Source organism: Lepidochelys olivacea (genome assembly GCF_965140295.1).
Source record: "Lepidochelys olivacea isolate rLepOli2 genome assembly, chromosome: 3".
NCBI lineage: Eukaryota > Metazoa > Chordata > Testudines > Cheloniidae > Lepidochelys > Lepidochelys olivacea.
Window position 1 is genome coordinate 188,064,756 of NC_140413.1, and position 23,438 is coordinate 188,088,193.

General features: G+C 45.5%; 1 protein-coding gene across 2 annotated transcripts; it reads left to right on the top strand.

The window, feature by feature from the left end:
- The first annotated feature begins 1,352 nt into the window (after positions 1 to 1,352).
- On the top strand, positions 1,353 to 6,832 carry LOC311518306 (uncharacterized protein). 2 transcript variants are annotated; one of them, XM_084624008.1, is made up of 3 exons: positions 1,353 to 1,506; positions 3,692 to 3,744; positions 5,373 to 6,832. In XM_084624008.1, the coding sequence occupies exon 3, from the start codon at positions 5,421 to 5,423 to the stop codon at positions 6,345 to 6,347; it is 927 nt and encodes a 308-aa protein (XP_084480134.1). In that variant the 5' UTR covers positions 1,353 to 1,506; positions 3,692 to 3,744; positions 5,373 to 5,420; the 3' UTR covers positions 6,348 to 6,832. The 2 variants fall into 2 exon arrangements, 1 of the variants encoding a protein (XP_084480134.1); XR_014710948.1 differs by lacking the exons at positions 3,692 to 3,744; positions 5,373 to 6,832 and adding an exon at positions 3,416 to 3,531.
- Positions 6,833 to 23,438: the final 16,606 nt, after the last annotated feature.

Genomic DNA, 23,438 nt, shown 5'->3' on the forward strand with positions numbered 1-23,438 from the left:
TAGTTCAATAATAGGGTTGTGGAAGAAATACTTGCTTTTTGAAAGAGAAGTTTTTTGGAAAAAACAAAAACAAAAGAACCGACTCCATACTATCAACTTCTCTTTATGTTTCAGACTCAGTAAGTATTTTGTAAGTTGCAAAGTAGTTTATTTTCAGAATATTAAACAGATTGAAAATATGAACAAAATAGATTTCTAACATATGGAAATATGCTATATTGTAGCTAGAAGCTGTAAATATACCCATCTTTGGAGGTGTCAGAAGCTTGTAGAATTGTTCTAGTTAAGGCCTTGAGCTTGCATTCACTTATGCACATGATCAATTTTACACAGACATAGCATGATTTTGTTCTCACTTGGGACTGCTTGCATGTGTAAAGTTACTCTGGTGCATAAAGTTATGCAGGATCTGGGCCTTAGCTAGTAATGGGTGAAGTTGGAAAGTGTGATGATGTTCAAAGAAGAATCCAAAAGTTCAGATGTTTATCCAAACAAAAATGATCAGGTGGCTGGGGCACATGACTTACGAGTAGAGGCTGAGGGAACTGGGTTTGTTTTGTCTGCAGAAGAGAAGAGTGAGAGGGATTTTGATAGCAGCCTTCAACTACCTGAAGAGGGGTTCCAAAGAGGATGGAGCTCAGCTGTTTTCAGTTGTGGCAGATGACAGAACAAGGAGCAATAGTCTCAAATTCATAGAATCATAGAATATCAGGGTTGGAAGGGACCTCAGGAGGTCATCTAGTCCAACCCCCTGCTCAAAGCAGGACCAATCCCCAACTAAATCATCCCAGCCAGGGCTTTGTCAAGCCTGACCTTAAAAGCTTTTAAGGAAGGAGATTCCACTACCTCCTTAGGTAACGCATTCCTGTGTTTCACCACCCTCCTAATGAAAAAGTTTTTCCTAATATCCAATCTAAACCTCCCCCACTGCAACTTGAGACCATTACTCCTTGTTCTGGCAACTGCTACCACTGAGAACAGTCTAGATCCATCCTCTTTGGAACCTCCTTTCAGGTAGTTGAAAGCAGCTATCAAATCCTGAAGGGTTAATGTTTAGCTATTCCACCTGGAAGCAGGCGGGGCACACCCTGACTGTTTTGTAGAAGCAATGCACACATTGCTCTATCCAAGGACAAGGGCTAGATATGAACCATGAGAACTTGATTGTTTGGACAGCAACTGTGGGAGGCTTTCTTAGCCTGGGCTCAAGGCCTGAGAACCAGGATTGTAGTAGATAGAGGATGGTAACTAAGTATATGAATCAACGTCATACATTCCTTTGTGTAGCAGTGTGTAATGCTTAGGGGGAGAAATATAATAAAAGGAGAAGGTGGAAGGCGGGGGGGAGAACAGCCCATCTCCGCTGACCAGCCTGTTTGCTTGCATAAAGCTGTGTTCTGTCTCATCACTGAACCGCCACAACTGGCGCCCAAACGTGGGGCCCTCAGCACTCACCTCGCCCGGCAAGGGTTTCAGACGCGTCACTCATCCGCTTCGTGGATCCCGGTGAGTATTTTTCATTGTGGTAAGTATGGGAAGCTCCCTCTCTGCTTTGCAAATGCAACACCGCAATGAGCTGCAGTATTTGTTGCGTAAGGCTCAGCATGACTGCCCGGCTCGAGCACTTTCTCTCCTGCTACAGGAGATGCGTGCCAAGTGCCCGTGGTATCCTGAAGCCGGAAGCCTTAAGCTAGCAGACTGGGAGCGATTGGGCCAGACATTGCACAAAGAGCCTTGGGCGCCCGTGCAGGCTTTACATGCCTGGCACCTCTGCCGCGACGTGGTACAGCGTGTCGCCTCCGACAGGCCCTCCCTCGCGAGGCTGGTGATCTCGCCATGCCCGTCCGCTCCTGCAGCCATCCCCCCTCCTGGCGATGCGACACAGCGTGTCGCCTCGGAAAGGCCCTCTCCAGCACCAACAGAGGGGCTGCCGATCCCGCCGCCCCCGTCCGCTCCTGCAGCCATCCCCCCTCCTGGCGATGCGACACAGCGTGTCGCCTCGGAAAGGCCCTCTCCAGCACCAACAGAGGGGCTGCCGATCCCGCCACCCCCGTCCGCTCCTGCAGCCATCCCTCCCCCTGCTTCGCTCCCAGTGCCTCTATTACCACCGCCTCCCTGGCCTTCCCCACCGGAGCCGGTGTGTGATCACCCTCCCCCCGTGGGGCCCCCCGGAGGGTCATCTGCATCTGCTCAGAAGCTTTCGCTGGTGCAACAAATGGTTCACGCAGCAAAAGCTCGATCAGATCTTACAGCGGAGGAGCTGGCTGATCTGGTCTCCGTTTGCCCGGTGACCTGGCAGAATGATGACCAGGGCAACCCCGTGGGCACCTGGACCACTTTGCCATACTCGGTGGTTAGAGAGGTAAAGAAAGCAATTCGTGAATTTGGCCTGACTAGCACCTTTGTGCGTGGTCTCATTGAAGGGATGGGTACTGGGTACTCCCTAATCCCTGAGGATTGGAAAACGCTGCTGCGCATGATGTTGTCACCCAGTCAGTATGTTATTTGGCTTAGTGAGTATCGGCAGATGGCAGAACGCCAAGCTCAGGTACATAGAGAGCGCGGTATCATGTATGAGCATTTGGCAGGGGAGGGCCCGTTTGCTACTATTGAGATGCAGTCTCAACTCCCTCAGGCTGTCTTCCCCATTATTTCCACCTGTGCCCAGCATGCTTTCAAGAAGGTCCCGGATTCAGGCAAGCCTACCAAAAGCTTTGTCAGTATCCGTCAGGGTGCCTCAGAGTCCTTTTTGGATTTTCCCAACAGATTGCAGGAGGCTATCCTCCGACAGGTGGATAACACTGAGGCAGCTCACGAGCTCCTGTTAAAATTGGCAGTTGAAAATGCAAACGAGGATTGCCACCGTGCTCTCCAGGCAGCACAAGCCTCTGGTATTTTAGAGCTCTCAGACATGCTGCGGGCGTGCCAGAACATTGGCACACAAGCCCACAAAGCTGGAGTTCTGGCTGCCGCCCTCAGAAAAACTGGGAAGGAGGGGAAGCGCTGTTACCACTGTGGTAAGGAGGGTCATTTTCAGATCAGTGCTGCTCATCTAAGGCACCAGCCCGACCCTCAAAGAAGTGCCCCAAGTGTGGGAAAGGTTATCACTGGGCTAATCAGTGTCGTAGCGGGTCGGGAAACCGCGCGACGGGTCCCCCCCCAAACCCAGGGCCAAACGGGGGTGTTTCCTACTCAGACAATCGCTCCTCTGCCTTGGAATCCGTAGACTCTATGAGGGCGGCGACTGCTGGAAGTGCAGGGCTTGATTTGATCATGCAGGAGGACACTGACTTTCGGCTGCCAGGGGAGGTCTGTGCCATACCTACACAGGTGACGGGACCTCTCCCTGCCGGCTTTGTAGGTCTTGTTCTCCCTCGCTCACATGCTGGGAAACAGGGCTTTTTTGTCATTCCAGGGGTCATTGATGCTGATTACACTGGCATTATTAAGGTTCAGGTGTGGACTCATCTTCCACAGTCGCTCCCGCGTGGACGGTCAATTGCACAATTGATTTTAGTCCCCTATCAGGTGCCAGCTGCCGAGGATCGAACTCGGGGCGGAGGCGGCTTTGGATCAACGTTGTCTCACTCGCCGTCTCACAGCGCGTCTTCTCCACTTGTTGCTCTGACAATGTCAGTCCGCCCCTCGAAACCTCAGTTAACACTTCTCTTAGATGATGTTCCTTTTACAGGGCTGGTGGACACTGGAGCTGACGTTACGGTGATTCGTGATCTGGAGTGGCCGGTTAGTTGGCCTACGGTTCCTTCTAAAGAATTGTGGGGGATCGGGGGTAGTAAACCCGGGCGCCAAAGTTTGTCTTGGGTCACGGTCTCTAAACCGGGAGGCCGTACCCTTGCTACTATCCGCCCTTTTGTGCTCCCTGTCCACCTCAATATTTGGGGCCGTGATTTACTTACAAAGTTAGACACCACCCTCGATATTAACATCTGATGGCCCAAAACCCTCCCTCACCCACCGTGCCCTCCGCCTTAACCTTGGTATGGCAATCCTTAGAGCCCGTATGGATTGACCAGTGGCCCCTCCCTCTAGAAAAGCTAAAAGCGCTTCATTCGCTTGTGCAGCAGCATTTGCAAGCACAACGACTGGAGAGCTCCACTAGTCCCTGGAACACCCCGCTGTTTGTTATTAAGAAAAAATCGGGTGCTTGGCGGCTGTTACATGATTTAAGGGAAATAAATAAACGCATCCAACCTATGGGCCCCTTGCAATTTGGCTTGCCAAATCCAAATTTAATTCCTCAAACCGATCAACTTTGTGTGTTAGATTTAAAAGATTGTTTTTTTACCATCCCCCTTTGCCCTCAGAATTAGCTGCTGTTATTTTGGCCTTTCAACCTTTTCCTGATTGTCCCTTTGATTTAATTGTGGATACCCATTATGTTTATTAGGTAATTGATCATTTACCCCTTGCCCTCATTACCCCTCAGGTTGATGCAGACCTCCTTCGCCTGTTTTTGTTTTTGCAGCACCTTTTTGCCACTTGTCATTTCCCTTATTTTGTTGCTCATATTCGCAGTCATACCCCTCTGCCTGGGCCACTCACTGAGGGCACTGCACGCGCAGGTCGCGCGTTGCGTGGTCAGGTAAATTCCCTTTTTTCTGACCCCATTGAAAGCCATGCCTTTTTTTAGCAGTCTGCCTCTGTTTTGGCCCGGCAGTTTCACATTCCTGCTGATCATGCATGTTCCATTGTTCGTTCCTGCCCCCACTGTGCTGCTGCTGCTCCTACTTTTTCTTATGCCGTTAACCCCCGAGGTACCGCAGCAAATCAGCTGTGGCAGATGGATGTTACTCATGTGCCACAATTCCGCCCCTATTTGTTTTTACATGTTTTCGTTGATACTTATTCAGGCTTTCTTTTGGGCTTCCCCACAACGTGGGGAAGCCACTAACAAAGTTATTCATCATTTGCTGGCCTGCTTTTTTGTTATGGGTCGCCCCTGCCAAATTAAAACAGATAATGCCCCAGCCTACTGCTCTGCAGCCCTCTCCACCTTTTGTGCCCGCTGGGATGTCTTAAACACGGAATCCCTTATAATTCCACGGGCCAAGCCATTGTTGAACGTGCCAATCGCACACTCAAAACCTTGCTAGATAAACAATTAAAACAAGGGGAGCTGCGTCTCCGAACTTTAGGAGACATTTAACAACAAATGCATATCCTCTTGTTTACTTTAAATAATTTAACACTGAATGCAGATCAGCAGACCCCTGCGGATCGGCATTTTCACAAATCTGAGGTACTGGAAAGACCGCGTGTCTTTTATCGTCAGCTGCCCGATCCACAGTGGCTGGGCCCAGTACCTCTAATCACTTGGGGTCGGGGATAAGCTGCTGTGTCTCTCCCTGCAGGACTGTTGTGGGTTCCAGCTCGGTGTGTGCGACCGGCACTTAAACAACATGGCATGGCACCAGGGACTGTCGAATCCCATACCAGAGTTTCAGCTGACCTTGGAGGAGACCGCGTTGCCCCCCGAGTCGACAACGACGGGACGGAAACGGAGGAGGCGTAGCGTCCCAAGCCAGCCCGTGACATGGGGAGCAGTAAAAGCATTGGTCGCCGCGGCCCCACGAAGACTGGCAGCAGATCAACAGCCAGAGACTCCTGAGACTTTGTTTGTGGCGATTCTCGCCCAAATCACTGCTAATTCTGTGATGATTGTGTGCCTTTTGTGCCTGCTATTTCCTGTAGGGGTTGGCTCGGAAGCGCCTCCCCCGTTACAAGCCCGAATGACATATAACATATGGGAAAGATTGGCTTCAATAGCAAATGTTACCCACTTTTGTTTATTTAATTTCGTAGCAGCCGGAGATTTGTTAGGTACATGCCTTATTCCAGTATGTCATCACCCTGAGGAGATGGAGAATAAGACACTGTTCTCTGCTTATGCTAATCTTTCCTCCCAGTACTCTAGCATGGCTAATTGGGGCCCGGCCAACTATACTCTGCCTCGCACGGCTATATCCCTCCACACACTGTACCCGGCCGGGGCTCACAATGTCACCTGTGCGCGTGTAGTTAACTGCATTAGTACAAAGGTGCCCTTGGGCTGTCGAAAAATTTCTCAACCCCTTTTAAATTGTTCCCATGCTGTTAATGTTTCATATAATTATGGCCATATCATCCTACCATCAGGATGGGTTTTTACTTGCGGTTCACGCACCTTTAATTATATTCCTGCAAATTTAAGTGATGGCACCCTTTGCTGTCTTAGAAGAATGACACTTATATTGCCTTTTGCTGGTCACAATTGTAGTAAAAGAAGTGTACCCCTTTTAGATGATTATATTGCAGATGTTGAGCTTTTGGTTATTCTGTGTTTGTAATCATTGGGCTTATTTTTTTGCTGCTGCTGTGTACAATGTATTCCTTCCTTGTTAAGATTTTGTAAAATTTTGCCCTGGAAAGCTCCCCAGGTTATGTCCTTGTCTGTCTGGGAGTTAAATAGCATGACCAAACAAATTAACGGCTACCATGAGATGGCCAAATATCAATAAATAAAAAACGGGGAGATGAAGGGTTAATGTTTAGCTATTCCACCTGGAAGCAGGGGGGGCACACCCTGACTGTTTTGTAGAAGCAATGCACACATTGCTCTATCCAAGGACAAGGGCTAGATATGAACCATGAGAACTTGATTGTTTGGACAGCAACTGTGGGAGGCTTTCTTAGCCTGGGCTCAAGGCCTGAGAACCAGGATTGTAGTAGATAGAGGATGGTAACTAAGTATATGAATCAACGTCATACATTCCTTTGTGTAGCAGTGTGTAATGCTTAGGGGGAGAAATATAATAAAAGGAGAAGGTGGAAGGCGGGGGGGAGAACAGCCCATCTCCGCTGACCAGCCTGTTTGCTTGCATAAAGCTGTGTTCTGTCTCATCACTGAACCGCCACAAAATCCCCCCTCATTCTTCTCTTCCACAGACTAAACAATCCCAGTTCCCTCAGCCTCTCCTCATAAGTCATGTGTTCCAGTCCTCCAATCATTTTTGTTGCCCTCCGCTGGACCTTTTCCAATTTTTCCACATCCTTCTTGTAGTGTGGGGCCCAAAACTGGACACAGTACTCCAGGTGAGGCCTCACCAATGTTGAATAGAGGGGAATGATCACGTCCCTCGATCTGCTGGCGGTGCCCCTACTTATACATCCCAAAATGCCATTGGCCTTCTTGGCAACAAGGGCACACTGTTGACTCATACCCAGCTTCTCATCCATTGTAACCCCTAGGTCCTTTTCTGCAGAACCGCTGCCTAGCCATTCGGTCCCTGGCCCCTAGTCCCTAGTCTGTAGGATTCTTCCATCCTAAGTGCAGGACTCTGCACTTGTCCTTGTTGAACCTCATCAGATTTCTTTTGGCCCAATCCCCTAATTTGTCTAGGTCCCTCTGTATCCTATCCCTACCCTCCAGCGTATCTACCTCTCCTCCCAGTTTAGTGTCATCTGCAAACTTGCTGAGGGTGCAATTCACACCATCCTCCAGATCATTTATGAAGATATTGAACAAAATCGGCCCCAGGACCGATCCTTGGGGCACTCCGCTTGATACCTGCTGCCAACGAGACATGGAGTCATTAATCACTACCCGTTGAGTCCGACAATCTAGCCAACTTTATATCCACCTTATAGTCCATTCATCCAGCCCATACTTCTTTAACTTGCTGGCATACTGTGGGAGACCGTGTCAAAAGCTTTGCTAAAGTCAAGGAACAACACATCCACTGCTTTCCCCTCATCCACAGAGCCAGTTATCTCGTCATAGAAGGCAATAAGATTAGTCAGGCATGACTTGCCCTTGGTGAATCCATGCTGACTGTTCCCGATCACTTTCCTCTCCCCTAAGAGCTTCAGAATTGATTCCTTGAGGACCTGCTCCATGATTTTTCCAGGGACTGAGGTGAAGCTGACTGGCCTGTAGTTTCCGGGATCCTCCTTCTTCCCTTTTTTGACGATGGGCACTACATTTGCCTTTTTCCAGTCGTCCGGGACTTCCCCTGATCGCCATGAGTTTTCAAAGATAATGGCCAATGGCTCTGCAATCACATCTGCCAGCTCCTTTAGCACCCTCGGATGCTGTGCATCCGACCCATAGACTTGTGCTCGTCCAGCTTTTCTAAATAGTCCCAAACAACTTCTTTCTCCACAGAGGGCTGGTCATTTCCTCCCCATGCTGTGCTGCCCAGTGCAGTAGTGTGGGAGCTGACCTTGTTCGTGAAGACAGAGGCAAAAAAAGCATTGAGTACATTAGCTTTTTCCACATCCTCTGTCACTAGGTTGCATCCCTCATTCAGTAAGGGGCCCACACTTTCCTTGACTTTCTTCTTGTTGCTAACATACCTGAAGAAACCCTTCTTGTTACTCTTAACATCTCTTGCTAGCTGCAACTCCAGGTGTGATTTGGTCTTCCTGATTTCACTCCTGCATACCCGAGCAATATTCTTATACTCTTTCCTGGTCATTTGTCCAATCTTCCACTTCTTGTAAGCTTCTTTGTGTTTAAGATCAGCAAGGATTTCACTGTTAAGCCAAGCTGGTCGCCTGCCATATTTACTATTCTTTCTACACATCGGGATGGTTTGTCCCTGTAACCTCAATAAGGATTCTTTAAAATACAGCCAGCTCTCCTGGACTCCTTTCCCTCTCATGTTATTCTCCCAGGGGATCCTGCCCATCAGTTCCCTGAGGGAGTCAAAGTCTGCTTTTCTGAAGTCCAGGCTCCATATTCTGCTGCTCTCCTTTCTTCCCTGAACTCGACCATCTCATGGTCACTGCCTCCCAGGTTCCCATCCACTTTTGCTTCTCCTACTAATTCTTCCCGGTTTGTGAGCAGCAGGTCAAGAAGAGCTCTGCCCCTAGTTGGTTCCTCCAGCACTTGCACCAGGAAATTGTCCCCTACACGTTCCAAAAACTTCCTGGATTGTCTGTGCACCGCTGTATTGCTCTCCCAGCAGATATCAGGGTGATTGAAGTCTCCCATGAGAACCAGGGCCTGTGATCTAGTAACTTCCGTGAGTTGCCGGAAGAAAGCCTCGTCCACCTCGTCCCCCTTGTCCGGTGGTCTATAGCAGACTCCCACCACGACATCACCCTTGTTGCTCACACTTGTAAACTTAATCCAAGTTGCAGTGGGGGAGGTCTAGGTTGGATATTAGGAAACACTAGTTCACTAGCAGGGTGGTAAAGCACTGGAATGGATTACCTAGTGGGTGGTGGAAGATCCATCCTTAAAGGTTTTTAAGGCCCAGCTTGACAAAGCCCTGGCTGGGATGATTTAGTTGGTGTTGGTCCTGCTTTGGATTGGACTAGATGACATTCTCTTAAGTAAGCTGGAGAAATGCAGGCTCAGCAGAACTACCATTAAGTGGATACAGAATTAAACAACCACAACCAATGATTTAGTTGGTGTTGGTCCTGCTTTGAGCAGGGGGTTGGACTAGATGACCTCCTGAGTTCTCTTTCAACCCTAATCTTCTATGATTCTATGAAATTTATATGTAGTTACCATGATCCTTGTGACAGCTGCCTGGACCAAGAGCACTAAAGAAAGAAGTTCTTAATTAATTCACAAAACAATGTCCCCCACATTCCTAATGACTTGCCAGTATGTCTAAACCCTGGGCTGTAGATGTAACCCACACACCTGGGTTCTATCCCATCTAGTAGCACCGAGACCACTTAGAGAGAGAGATAAAATAAGTCTGCTCTACAGCCTTAACTAACAGGAAGTTAGCTTTTAGCTCATGCAGTAGAGGCTCATGCACTAAGCTCCAGAGGCTGCAGGTTTGATCCCACCCGCTGACAACTGGGGTCTGTCAGTGTTACAAGTTGGGGCTTGTTCAGAATTTCAACTGGGAAGTCTCTGAAGCTCTGGACACATTTCCTCAACTAGGGGAAGTATGTAACCCACACACCTTCTGGGTATGGTGTTCTGTCCCAGCTAGTAGCACCAAGACCACTTAGAGAGAGAAAATGAGTCTGCTCTACAGTCTTAGCTAACAGCCAGTTCGCTTTTAAGCTCCAGAGGCCCCAGGTTTGATCCCGCCTGCTAACGACCGGGGTCTGTCAGTGTTACATAGGCACCCTTTCTAGAGATGACAGACTAGGCCATTCACATGCAGCCTTTGATCATTTTATAGATTTTGCTGAAAAGGTTGCCAGACTGTACCAAATATTGTTAGTGTGGAACTTGTGACTCATGGGCCCAATCCTCAAAACCCTTAATCATGGGAGCAGTCTCATGGATTTAAATGTGTGACTCTTAAAAGTGAGTAGGGACCAGTCATAGGTTAGACAGTGCCTTACAGGGAGAGACATGCTTTGGGGATGGTGCAGAGCCACTCTGCACTCTCCTTCATGCACTAGCATTCTCTGGAAAGCATTCTGCTTCTCTGAAACAGAAGATAACCAGTTCTTCTTCCAGGTGAGCTATTATACTCCATTATGAGGTGCAGAATACCCCCCAGCTGATGGCCCAGGCTACTGGCTGTTGGAGCCATGGCTCTGCCTACTCTGTCACTCCTCACCACCTTTGGGGTACCAGGCCCCCTAGGAGGAGTAACTGCCATGCAGCTGAGCTTCTATAAAAGATTAAAAAGCAAAAGCCTGACTGAACTATCAACTTTGAGTGAATAGACTTGATTTTTAGTTTTGAGCGAGCACCCTCTTTGCCAAAAAAGTTTGGAGGCAACAAATGTTATTTACCTCAAAGGCACTTTATGTCACATGCTATCAGACCTATAAGCTTATTGAAATACCCTTGAAATCTGCACTCAACTGTCACTCTGTGTTGATCTGTGCCTGCATCTTAGCTTGAATCTATGCCCCAGTCACACTGTATTGTCTTCTCATACAACACCACATTTGAAATGCCACTGATGTGAACACCAAGAAAAATGTTTGCTTTATTTGTTCTAATTTCTCCACGCACTGATATTTAAGCATGGCAGCAAGTAGGAAATTAATACCCATTGAAGGATCCTATATTGTGAAGAGATTATAAATAGATTGTGTGCAGATGAGCATAAGGAAATTAAATCAATTATGCTGCACTTATAAGTCTCTCTAATGTTCAAAGACTAAAACGTGCATTAAGATAACATCAGTTGTCTAAACCTACAAAAAGCAAGGAATTTCAAACGTAAGGGTGAAGCTTTATTTTTAAGATGCATCATTGTGTCTTGGTACTGCAGGTGCTATGCCTCATGGTTTTCATGGAAATCTGTCTGATCTTGCAACAGATGGGCATGATCATGCATGTTAATGAAGTTTGAGCCTTATATATGAATTGCCATTATTCAGTGGCTTTATGTTCAAACCTTAATGTAACTTTAATGTCTTTCTGACTTACATTATTATTATGACTTATTATTACAGCAGCATTTAGGGATATTACAGTGAGCTGAAGTCATTGATTCAATTACAGTGAGGTGATGAAAATAAACCTCTCTTTAAGAGTGCTTATTCTATTTAATGCATTTTCAAAGCTCTAGCCATTTCATTTTTCTTTGTCACAAGCCAAAGCACATTTATATGCATAGAAACACTCATTTAGTAAAAAAATATGCATTTTATTAATGGACAGTTTGGACCCTGAAATGGTCATCTTTTACATTTCTTGCTTACTTTTCGGGTTTTCCTGAGCAGGCAGCCAGTTGTATAGACTGTCTACTATAGTACACACATTGGGAATAGCAGCTATGTGACACTTTGGGTGGTTCAAAAGACAACTTCCATCAAAGAAAATTCAAGTAGGGCTTTTGAGGCAGCAGCTAAGTAAAGATCAGTATGTGGGGAAGTAGAGTATACTTTCATAAAAGTTTTTGGTTTACAATAAAAATGTTCAGGTTCTTTTTTGGGGGGTGTGTGTCAAAAACAGGAAAATTACCAATGAAATGAAAGTCTTCCCCAAATTTTCAAAAAGGCTTTTTTTGTCAAATAGTTCCTAGCCCCCCATCACTGAAAAAATTTAACCACCTCTAATTATTGCTCTCAGGCCTGTGGAGATCTGGCCATCTCTTTCAAGTCCCACTTCAGCTACATTCAAATGTCATGCACCCTGGGACACAGAGCCTGTGCTCCAAGACTTGTTGCTGGTGAAAGGAGGGCCTTAAAATATCCCTCCAAAATGACTCCTGCTGCAAGTAATAAAGGTAGTTATGGTTTTGTCAGTCTGAGGACTTGCTCATCCTCCCAGTTCAGGGGTTCAGATAGCTGACAATGTATGAATCTTCTGAGATTTGCCATTCACTGACTATTAGCCAATAACTCCCTCACCTCCCAATATGTTGGGAGCATTAAACATGGCACTGGCTGCACAGTACCTCTTCCAAGGGTGGCTGGAGCCCATGGAGGCACTTGCTGAGAGCAATTTCTATGCTTAGAGTGCTAGAACTATAACTGTGGAAGGCCCGTGTGTGAAAGCAAGTTGAGCATGAGGGAAAGAGAAGAGAGTGCTTTACACACTCCCTCCTCATTTCTTGGCATGCATGCAATCTGGCCCTAAATTTCTATCTTGAAGAGTAATTATAAAGAAAGACTCATACTTACACCTGGAATTAGGCAGGGCAAAATGTGGTGCCCCTTGTACAGTTACAGAATATTAAAGCCACATGAGTGTTCTCCATGGGTGCCTGTGATAAAATGAACCTCCCTCAAGGACAGGAAAATGTTAAATGCTAGGTAGGCACATTCACTACACCTGAGCAGTAATTAGATCATTACTTGGCAGCCAGAGAAGGTGGGATTAAAGAATCAGTGATAAGTAGGGCCGTACCAAATTCATGGTCCATTTTGGTCAAATTCATGATCATAGGATTTTAAAAATTCTAAATTTAATTATTTCAGCTATTTAAATCTGAAATTTCATGCTGTTGTAATTATAGGGGTCCTGACCCAAAAAGGAGGTGGGGGGGGCACAAGGTTATTGTAGGAGGGTGGGGGTTGGACTACTGCTACCCTTACATCAGCACTGCTGCTGGCAGCGGTGCTGCCTTCAGAGCTGGGTAGCTGGAGAGTGGCGGCGGCTGGCCCCAGAGTCCAGCTCTGAAGGCAGAGCTGCTGCCAGCAGCAGTGCAGAAGTCAGGACGGCATGGTATGGTATTGCCACCCTTACTTCTGCGCGGCTGCCTGCAGAGCTTGGCCCTCAGTCAGCAGTTGCCACGCTCTGGCAGCCTGGCTCTGAAGGCGGTGCAGAAGTAAGGGTGGCAATACCGTGACTCCCCTGCAACTCCCTTTTGGTTCAGGACCCCCAGTTTGAGAAACATGAGTCTCCCCCATGAATTCTATCTAGTATAGGGTAAAAGCACACAAAAGACCATGGTCCATTTCATGGTCCATGATGCGTTTTTCATAGCCATTAATTTGGTAGAGCCCTAGTGATGAGACATCTGGGCCTTCTAAACAGGCTGAGAGACAGTGGGCAGGTAGGCTCCTGTGAGGGGTCAGAGATTGTTGGAGGTGAGAGGTCCTAGGAAGACTTATGTTAGACAGGACAGTGCCTGATACCAAAGCTGGGGAAAGGTAGTGGAACCCCAGGAAAGTTTTGAGCACAGGACCCAGAGCAGAAGTGGGCAAACTACGGCCCGCGGGCCACATCTGGCCTGCTGGACCATCTTGCCCAGTCCTTGTGGAAGGGGGCAGATAGGGGGTGGGGGCCAGGGTGTTTCGGGAGGCACAGCCTTCCCTACCCGGCCCTCCATACAGTTTTGCAACCCCAATGTGGCCTTCAGGCCAAAAAGTTTACCCACCCCTGACCCAGAGGATAGGGTGATTATTTGGGACTTTCATTTCAGGGTAACAAAATATTCAGTTGTAGTTGAACCTGGACTTGCTAGTTGTCAAAAGGGGTTGCATGGGTGGTGAGTGTGTATGCCATTACAGTGCCCCAGGGAGAGAGATACTGGACTTTGCTCACTTCTTTTCCTTTAAAATAGCAGTCATGTTTAACCTGCAGTACTTAAACCCTTTATTTACAGCATTGATTTCGTTTTCTGGATTCAAGGTTAATTTTGTAATTAGCTGGAAGACACCACTGCATTTTCTAATTTAGGTCTGTCCCTCCAGTCTACTCTTACCTCTCCAGAGGTGACTGGCATGTGTGTTAATCTTCAAACCTGCACACTGTTTATTTAGTATCTCATGGTGCTAACAGCAGCATTGCTTACTTCTTGGATTATTCTGATGCAAGGTGCCTTTAGTTCTGTAACCTAGCGAGAAGTTCATAGCTCATTATTTCCTGAGGGACATGTAGTACTTTTCCCTACAACACTGATACAAGCTTTTCCTTTATCCAGGTGTTCTTTAGGCTAACAGCAGTAGAAAGTGCACTGAAAGAAAGGAATGAGTTCATTCATTAGAATGACCTCCTGGCGTAGTTTCTCCTTTCAGTGAACCATCTTTCCAGGAATTTCTTACCTGTGCTTGGTCATGGTAGCCTGAAAACTTACATTCAAGCCTGAAATACATTTCTCAGGTTAGTCAGAGTGCTGGGAAGAGGGGAGAATGTCAGTTGTTTTTTTTAAGGGCTTCTCAGAAAAAACTCACTTGTCTCCCCTCACAATCACAGGAACCACCATACTAGATCAAAGCTGAGGTCCACCAAGTCCACCACCTTGTCTCAAACAGCAGTCACTACCAGATGTTTCAGAGGAAAGTCCATGAAACTCCCTTCCCTAACCAGAAGGGAAGTTTCTTCTTAAGCCCAGACAGCTATCTTGCCTAGCGGAGCGTTGCCTGTTCTTATTAAACTTCCAAAAGACAAAGATGCAAAGAGATGCCTTAGGTGCCCTTACAGAAATTAAACCAACACACACCAGTCTTCAATTACAGAAAGTCAGGGCAGCCACATAAGATCTAGCCAAACAAACAGAGCAACAAAAATCAATAAACATCTCCCTTTATGTCTCAGTCCCATTCCCCCATATCCCCCCCTTCCCTAATGACTGGGGAAATATGTAAGGGGGCTGTTGTCCCCTTCCTAAAATGCAGTCGGGGGTGTTTTGGTTGGCTAGCTCCCAGTACCAAAAGAAAGGGGAACGATCGATGGGAAATCAGGACCCTGAGACTGACAGTCCCCAGAAACAACGGGGAGAGGCCAATGCTCCAGGTCAGCCTGAATGACAGGGCAGGCAGGCTAATCGGGGAGTCAGGCGGCCAGGGGGGTCCCGTCCTCCATGTGACCTGGAATTGCCTGGGTCAGACGGAGTGGGGCCGAGCTAAGGAGAAAGCAGGGGCCCAAGCTGATCTGGGGAGTAGAGCCGTGCCAGCCAGAGGGGCCAGAGAAGCAGCCCAGGAAGCAGGTCAGTGCTGGGAGCAGAGTCACAGAGCAGACCTGTCCTGGGAGAAGAGCTGCAGCAACCAGAGCAGAGGGGCCAGAGAAGCAGCCGAGGGAGCTGGAGGCAGCAGAGTAGCAGCAGCCGCCATGCTGAGGCAGAGTGGTGGAGCTGGGGCTGGAGCAGTCCAGAGCTGGGTGGGGTGAGCAGCTGGGGAGAGCAAGGGGCACCCTGGGCAGTGGACCCAGCACAGGAAGATGCCCCCAGCCAAGATGCCTGGCAGGCCAGACTTGGAGGGGGATCGTAACCTCGACGGGGCGGGGGCGATGCTGGGAAGAAGGGTCCTGCCACCTAGAGCCTGAGAGCGTGTGGCCACCACCAGAGCAAGCGTCCGACCTGCAGCACAGAGAGGGCCTGAGAAGGCGCCTGGGACTTGTGAGGAACAAACTGAACTTCTCTTACATTCCAGAGATGCTGGTTGTGATGCCCCCGTGCCACAGAGCGGGGTTATGTGTTTTCTTTTAACCTTTCCCGTTTTTTCATTATTTTTTTGTAATTGATTGCTGTTTAATCAATTGTATTTACTTTGAACTGTATGTAATGATCAGTGGATCAGGGAAGCATCCGGTGCAGAGAGAGCACCCCAGAGTGGGGACACCCTAGACCCTGCCCTAAGAGACCATGAGAAAGTTGGAGGTTGAGCCCCCCAGGAATCCTGGATCCACCCTTGTTGGGGTTACAAGAACTCTGCCACACAGGAGATGGAAGGGGAGCCCTTGAGGTCAGGCAGGCCTCTGGGTAAAGGCAGTGGGAGCGAGGACTCAGATCCTTTCACTAGCCCATTTCACCGGGGTAGTGTATAAGCCAGGAAAGTTCCCCACAATAGTGGGACCATTCCCCTGTTTACAAATAGATAAGCTTGCAGCATGTTCTAAAGGTCACTAAATATAGGCTGTCTTGAACTGGGGTTGAGTGGGTGGGGGAGAGGAGAAAAATTAATTCCAAAGAGGAGGGGCCCTCCAGCATTCAGGGCTGTATAGCATAGGCACTGGAACTAGGGGTGCTGTGGGTGCTGCTGCACCCCTGGCTTGAAGTGGTTTCCATTATGTACAGGGTTTTACAGTTTGGTTCACTCGCTCTCAGAACCCCCACAATAAAAATTGTTCCAGCACTCCTGCTGTATAGACTTAAATGAACAACTTAAACTCTACCTGCAAGCCAACAGGCAACCAATGTAGATCCCAGTGTGATTCACTCAGGTGAGATGTTCTGCACAGTAAGCAGGCAGACTCAGTCTGCACCAGTTTACATTTCTGAATGGTTTTAAGTTTAAGCTCTTGACTGTAACATCTTGTGAAGATGAGTTCCACATGTTAGTTATGTTGTGTAAAATACATATTTTCTTTTGCTGTAGTAAATGTAATGCTTTAATTTCATTGGGTGTCCCCTTATCCCAGCAATCAGACAGCCCTATTTACCTTTGATCCTTTTGTCACTAACACAAGGAGTGATGCATGCATAGAGGTTTTTTTTAGAATGTGCATTGATTTAACCCTTTGGCGTGCTGTGAATCACTAGGGGATCACAGAGGGACAGCATATGTGCCTCACCCTTATGGGCCAGACTTTCAAGAGTGCTCAGCTCCCATTTAGGCACTGATATAAGTGGCCAGATGTTTGCAAGAGCTCAGCACCCCTTGTGTTAAGTTCTTCTGAAAATACTTGTGATAGAGCAGTGGCTCAACAGCAGAGTGTATTTGATTTAAATCAATTTGATTTAAATCATGAGTCGGGAAGATGCGATTTAATCATGGATTTCCACATAAAAGTGCATTCTTGTTGGTTGTTATAACCTTAACATATATATTCCTCACAACTTAGAGATAGATGTAGGTTTCATTTTTAGAAGGTACACACTATACATTTTTGAAGTGATTTATTTTGAAAAAACTTTTCAGATTAGTTTTACAGCTATATCAGAAAATGAATGATCGTTTGATTATTTCATTTACCAAAGGTAACTGAAGCAGATATTTATGAAGTCATTGGGAACTATCTCCAATTCTACAGGTTAATCATTAATATTTGGAGGATTTTCTTGCCATGCTGAATTAGGAGGAGAACATCACCAGACAGACATTTAAATTGTTTTATTTAACTAAAACAACAATGTTATGTATGCTGGATTTTTTTCTTCAACAGCAAACATATGCTTGTTTTGTTAAAATATTATATTAATTTTTGAATTTAGTTAAACATTCAAGTTTTTTTAAAATCAGGTTTGTTTTTGTTAAAATTGTTTTTAACTAAAATAGTTAAATGATTTAAAAAAAACCCCAAAATTAAATCAACTATGTCAGCCAGGTCAACAAGAGAAACTTAAAATATTGGCTTCTGCAGCTAACTCAGTCGTCTTCAACTTCATTTTCCTGTTTGTTCATAATCTGGAAAAGAAAAGCAAGCTTTCCTGGTTTTTCAGGTCCCAAACGATTTCTCAATTTGGAATGAATTAGTCCAAAGGAAGAAAATATTCTTTTTACACCGGCTGAAAAAGCTACTCCTGTTAAAAGTGAGATTATCACTTCAACAGTCTCTGAATCCAAGTGCCTAAGTGACTTCCACCAGTTCACTGGTGTGACTTTCTTTAAAACATAATCAGCAAACTGATATTTCTTGAATGGTTCACCCTTAGCTCTGAAATTTACTATAGTTGCCATTATGGAGGGATGATTGCTGGATGTCCATGTCATAGCCAACTCCTCTTCTTCAGCAGTTAAGGTTTGACCCTGTTACCGACTATTGAGAATATTTGCGAGAAAATGAGCTGGAGATAGTGCTTGTCCCATTTCATAGAATATCAGGGTTGGAAGGGACCTCAGGAGGTCATCTAGTCCAACCCCCTGCTCAAAGCAGGACTAATTTGTTTTTTTAATGCTTGTAATTTAACTCTGTCATTGCATATTTCTCTTTTTAAGATCTCATTCAGTTCCTTCCAAATTTCAACAGCGTCAGCAATAAAACAGCTATTTCCCTGCATTTTGTTCAAGGCTACAGAAATAGGCTTCAGGGTACTTATCATGTGTTCAGCATTCTCTTAAGCCTGATGTTGAGAACTTTGGCTGTGACAGTGCCATCTATTTTTTCACAATTTTGTTCACAAAGTGGCATCAGATTAGGCCAGTTTTTTGATCTAGTGCTTAAAACAGTCTACTACTGAGTTCCATCGCATGTCTTGTGGGAGAGTTAGCTTGGTCCAACTTTTTTTCAGAGCAGCTGCTGCAAAGTGGTTGTTAGGGAAGTATTTTGAAATTTCAACAACATCAGCCTTTATTTCTGGAACACTGAAGTCTTTGGCTAGGAGGTGCATCAAATGAGCACTTGCAACCATATGTTATTAGCTTGGGACTCTCTTCACTGTCTTCTAAATAATTTCTTCTCATCTTGGATACATTTGCAGCATTGTCTGTGACCAAGCTGCGTACTAGACATTTGAATTTTTTTTCATAGTTTGTTGTAGCTTTTACTGCTACTTCTTGTAAGTATTCTGCTGTCTGTGCATTTCCTGATGTATCAATTGTTTCTGTAAGGAAGACATCCCCTTCTTCTGTTGTCACATAAGCACATAAAACAAGATCATTGTGGACATTGCTCCACCCATCAGGTTAACAATTTTACTCTCTAGACCTTTTGCACACTGCTCAATTTCTCTTTCATACACTTTATCCAGCAATTTGCCTGCGACATCTGCTCTGCTGAGTGGATTGTATCCTGGTCTTAATGACTGAACCATGTTAATGAAGTGTGGGTTCTCAATCATACGGCAAGGAGAGTTTGTTGCATAAACAAACTGGGCAATTTTTTCATCAATTACCTCTTTTTGTAATCTGCTGGTTCTTATAACAAACTTCTTCTCCTTATAACAGACTTCTTCTCCTTGTCCAGATCTATTCTGCCCCCAACAGTCTTCTATTCACTGAACTTTTTGAAAATTTGTACTTGTAGAGAGAGGTAAGGAATTGACCCTGTATAGACAAATTTGCAGAAGTACAATAGGGTTGAGATCTGTTATTTCTCACCTCTCTATATTATTTATTTAAAAACATTTTTGCTGTTAAGAAGCATGTTATCTCTGGAGATGCAAATCCACAGTTTGAGAACTGCAAAACTAAGCATTTCTGATGGTATCTTCTAGACTGAGCACTGAGTCCCATTGGGTAGATAGAAAGAGTAACCTAAATAATCTATACAGAAGCCCCTGGAACCCATAAGATTGGGTCCCTAATCCATGAACTATTGGAACTCATTTACAAAACTTTCCTTAAACATTACATGAATATATTGTCTCATATTATAGAATTATAATTTATAATCCCTATTCCATGATGAGATATCTTAGAGCTTGTCAAGGTTCCTCCCCCACTCTAAACTCTAGGGTACAGATGTGGGGACCTGCATGAAAACCTCCTAAGCTTACTTTCACCAGCTTAGGTTAAAACTTCCCCAAGGTACAAATTAATTTTATCCTTTGTCCCTGGATCTCCACTGCCACCACCAAACTCTAACTGGGTTTACTGGGAAACGTAGTTTGGACATGTCTTTCCCCCCAAAATCCTCCCCATCCTTGGACCCCACATCCTGGGAAAGGTTTGGTAAAAATCCTCACCAATTTGCATAGGTGACCACAGACCCAAACCCTTGGATCTGAGAACAAGGAAAAAGCATTCAGTTTCCTTACAAGAAGACTTTTAATAGAAGAACAAAAAGAATCACCTCTGTAAAATCAGGATGGTAGATACCTTACAGGGTAATTAGATTCAAAACATAGAGAATCCCTCTAGGCAAAACCTTAAGTTACAAAAAAGACACACAGACAGGAATAGTCATTCTATTCAGCACAGCTATTTTCTCAGCCATTTAAAGAAATCATAATCTAACACATACCTAGCTAGATTACTTACTAAGTTATAAGACTCCATTCCTGTTCTGTCCCTGGCAAAACATTACAGACAGACACAGACACTTTGTTTTTCTCCCTCTTCCCAGCTTTTGAAAGTATCTTGTCTCCTCATTGGTCATTTTGGTCAGGTGCCAGCGAGGTTACCTTTAGTTTCTTAACCCTTTACAGGTGAGAGGATTTTTCCTCTGGCCAGGAGGGATTTTAAAGGGGTTTACCCTTCCCTTTATATTTATGACAGAGCTATAATGTATCTTAATTAAAACTTTCTTTAGACAGGGTTTTTCCTCTAAAACCATTTTATCAAAAATCTGATTTAAATAAAAAAATAATTTTTTCTTTATTTTTATTTTTAAAAATTCATTGATTTTTATCCACCCTGCTCAACAGGATCTTCTGGGTGCTTTTGAAAATCCTACTCAGGTGCCTAAATGGGAGCTGAGTTCCTATAAAAATGTGGCCCTAAAGTTATTGTTGTGCACTTAAAAAATCTATCCCCCTGTGGGCTGCACAAGGTGAGGGATCCTGTTCACCCATGTAAGAGTTAAGCCCAGTTTGATTTGCAGTCTTAAATTTTGATAGGCTTCGTTGGAATTGCTCTAAGCTTCTTCCTCACCCCTGCCATTGTACTGCACATAATTATTAAAATAGGATTTAGAGCTAGGTATCTATTTACTATTGAACGTAACTGTGAAGGCACCATTAATTCTCTCTTTGGTTGGTAGGTATGCTAAAAAGTATCTTGATTTATGAAGGTTATCTTTGAAGAGCTTATTTAACAGATAATGAAGCACATCCATTTTATCCATATTTAATAAACATAAGAGAAACTGCATCAAATCCCTTGATTCCATACTTGGATAACATTAAAGGTAATGGTGATTTATAAATATTTTACCTCATGTTTCTTTTGCATATTATAGGGAATTGCTTAAGGGCAGGTCTACACTACAGTGGGGATCGACGCTCTGAGATCGATCCACTGGCGGTATGGTAAAGAGAAGCTTAAATCAACTGCACATCACTCTCCAGTTGACCCCTGTACTCTACCCCCGATGAGAAGATATTTTCTCCCGTCGACCCCCTGCGGTGTATACCCAGCGGTAACTCAACCTAAGGTAGCTGGAGTTGTGTAGCGTAGGTCAACATACTAAGAAAGCGGGACAATCAGCGAGTTATCTTAAGTGCCTATATACAAATGCAAGAAGCCTGGGAAACAAGCAGGGAGAACTGGAAGTCCTGGCACAGTCAAGGAATTATGATGTGATTGGAATAACAGAGACTTGGTGGGATAATTCACATGACTGAAGTACTGTCATGGATGGATATAAACTGTTCAGGAAGGACAGGCAGGGCAGAAAAGGTGGGGGAGTTGCATTGTATGTAAGAGAGCAGTATGACTGCTCAGAGCTTCAGTATGAAACTGCAGAAAAACCTGAGAGTCTCTGGATTAAGTTTAGAAGTGTGAGCAACAAGGGTGATGTCATGGCAGGAGTCTACTATAGACCACCGGACAAGAGGGATGAGATGGATGAGGCTTTCTTCCGGCAACTAACGGAAGTTACTAGATCGCAGGCCCTGGTTCTCATGGGAGACTTCAATCACCCTGATATCTGCTAGGAGAGCAATACAGCGGTGCACAGACAATCCAAGAAGTTTTTGGAAAGTGTAGGGGACAATTTCCTGGTGCAAGTGCTGGAGGAACCAACTAGGGGGGAGCTCTTCTTGACCTGCTGCTCACAAACCGGGAAGAATTAGTAGGGGAAGCAAAAGTGGATGGGAACCTGGGAGGCAGTGACCATGAGATAGTCGAGTTCAGGATCCTGACACAAGGAAGAAAGGAGAGCAGCAGAATACGGACCCTGGACTTCAGAAAAGCAGACTTTGACTCCTTCAGGGAACTGATGGGCAGGATCCCCTGGGAGAATAACATGAGGGGGAAAGGAGTTCTGGAGAGCTGGCTGTATTTTAAAGAATCCTTATTGAGGTTACAGGGACAAACCATCCCGATGTGTAGAAAGAATAGTAAATATGGCAGGCGACCAGCTTGGCTTAACAGTGAAATCCTTGCTGATCTTAAACACAAAAAAGAAGCTTACAAGAAGTGGAAGATTGGACAAATGACTAGGGAGGAGTATAAAAATATTGCTCAGGCATGCAGGAGTGAAATGAGGAAGGCCAAATCATACTTGGAGTTGCAGCTAGCAAGAGATGTTAAGGATAACAAAAAGGGCTTCTTCAGGTATGTTAGCAACAAGAAGAAGGTCAGGGAAAGTGTGGGCCCCTTACTGAATGAGGGATGCAACCTAGTGACAGAGGATGTGGAAAAAGCTAATGTACTCAATGCTTTTTTTGCCTCTGTCTTCACAAACAAGGTCAGCTCCCACACTACTGCACCGGGCAGCATGGGGAGAAGGTGACCAGCCCTCTGTGGACAAAGAAGTGGTTCAGGACAATTTAGAAAAGTTGGACGAGCACAAGTCCATGGGGCCGGATGCCCTGCATCCGAGAGTGCTAAAGGAGTTGGCGGATGTGATTGCAGAGCCATTGGCCATTATCTTTGAAAACTCATGGCGATTGGGGGAGGTCCCAGACAACTGGAAAAAGGCAAATGTAGTGCCCATCTTTAAAAAAGGGAAGAAGGAGGATCCTGGGAACTACAGGCCAGTCAGCTTCACCTCAGTCCCTGGAAAAATCATGGAGCAGGTCCTCAAGGAATCAATTCTGAAGCATTTAGAGGAGAGGAAAGTGATCAGGAACAGTCAGCATGGATTCACCAAGGGCAAGTCATGCCTGACTAATCTAAGCCCTGGCTGGGATGATTTAGTTGGGGATTGGTCCTGCTTTGAGCAGGGGGCTGGACTGGATGACCTCCTGAGGTCCCTTCTGACCCTAATATTCTATGATTAAAAGATGAAGAGAGAAAGAAATATATCATACTTTAAGAAAGGGACACATAAAATCCAGTTTAAAGAGTTGCAAACAAGATGCTTTAAAAATACAGATGAATCAGAAATAGACATTTATCCAATTGCCTTGATCTGTCACTTTATGATTTTTTTTATTACCACATTTATGAGTGCTGGGTCAATGCTGCATTTGTGGTGAGTGATGGTGCATTTAGTGGCCAGTCAGATTAAAGAGACATAGGTCTCCCAGTGGGTTTAGAGTATATGGGGATGATCCAAAGCACCCTGA

Bases quoted from the DNA above. Each gene is read 5' to 3' on its own strand.
- LOC311518306 (XM_084624008.1), top strand. From the start codon at position 5,421: ATGGCATGGCACCAGGGACTGTCGAATCCCATACCAGAGTTTCAGCTG.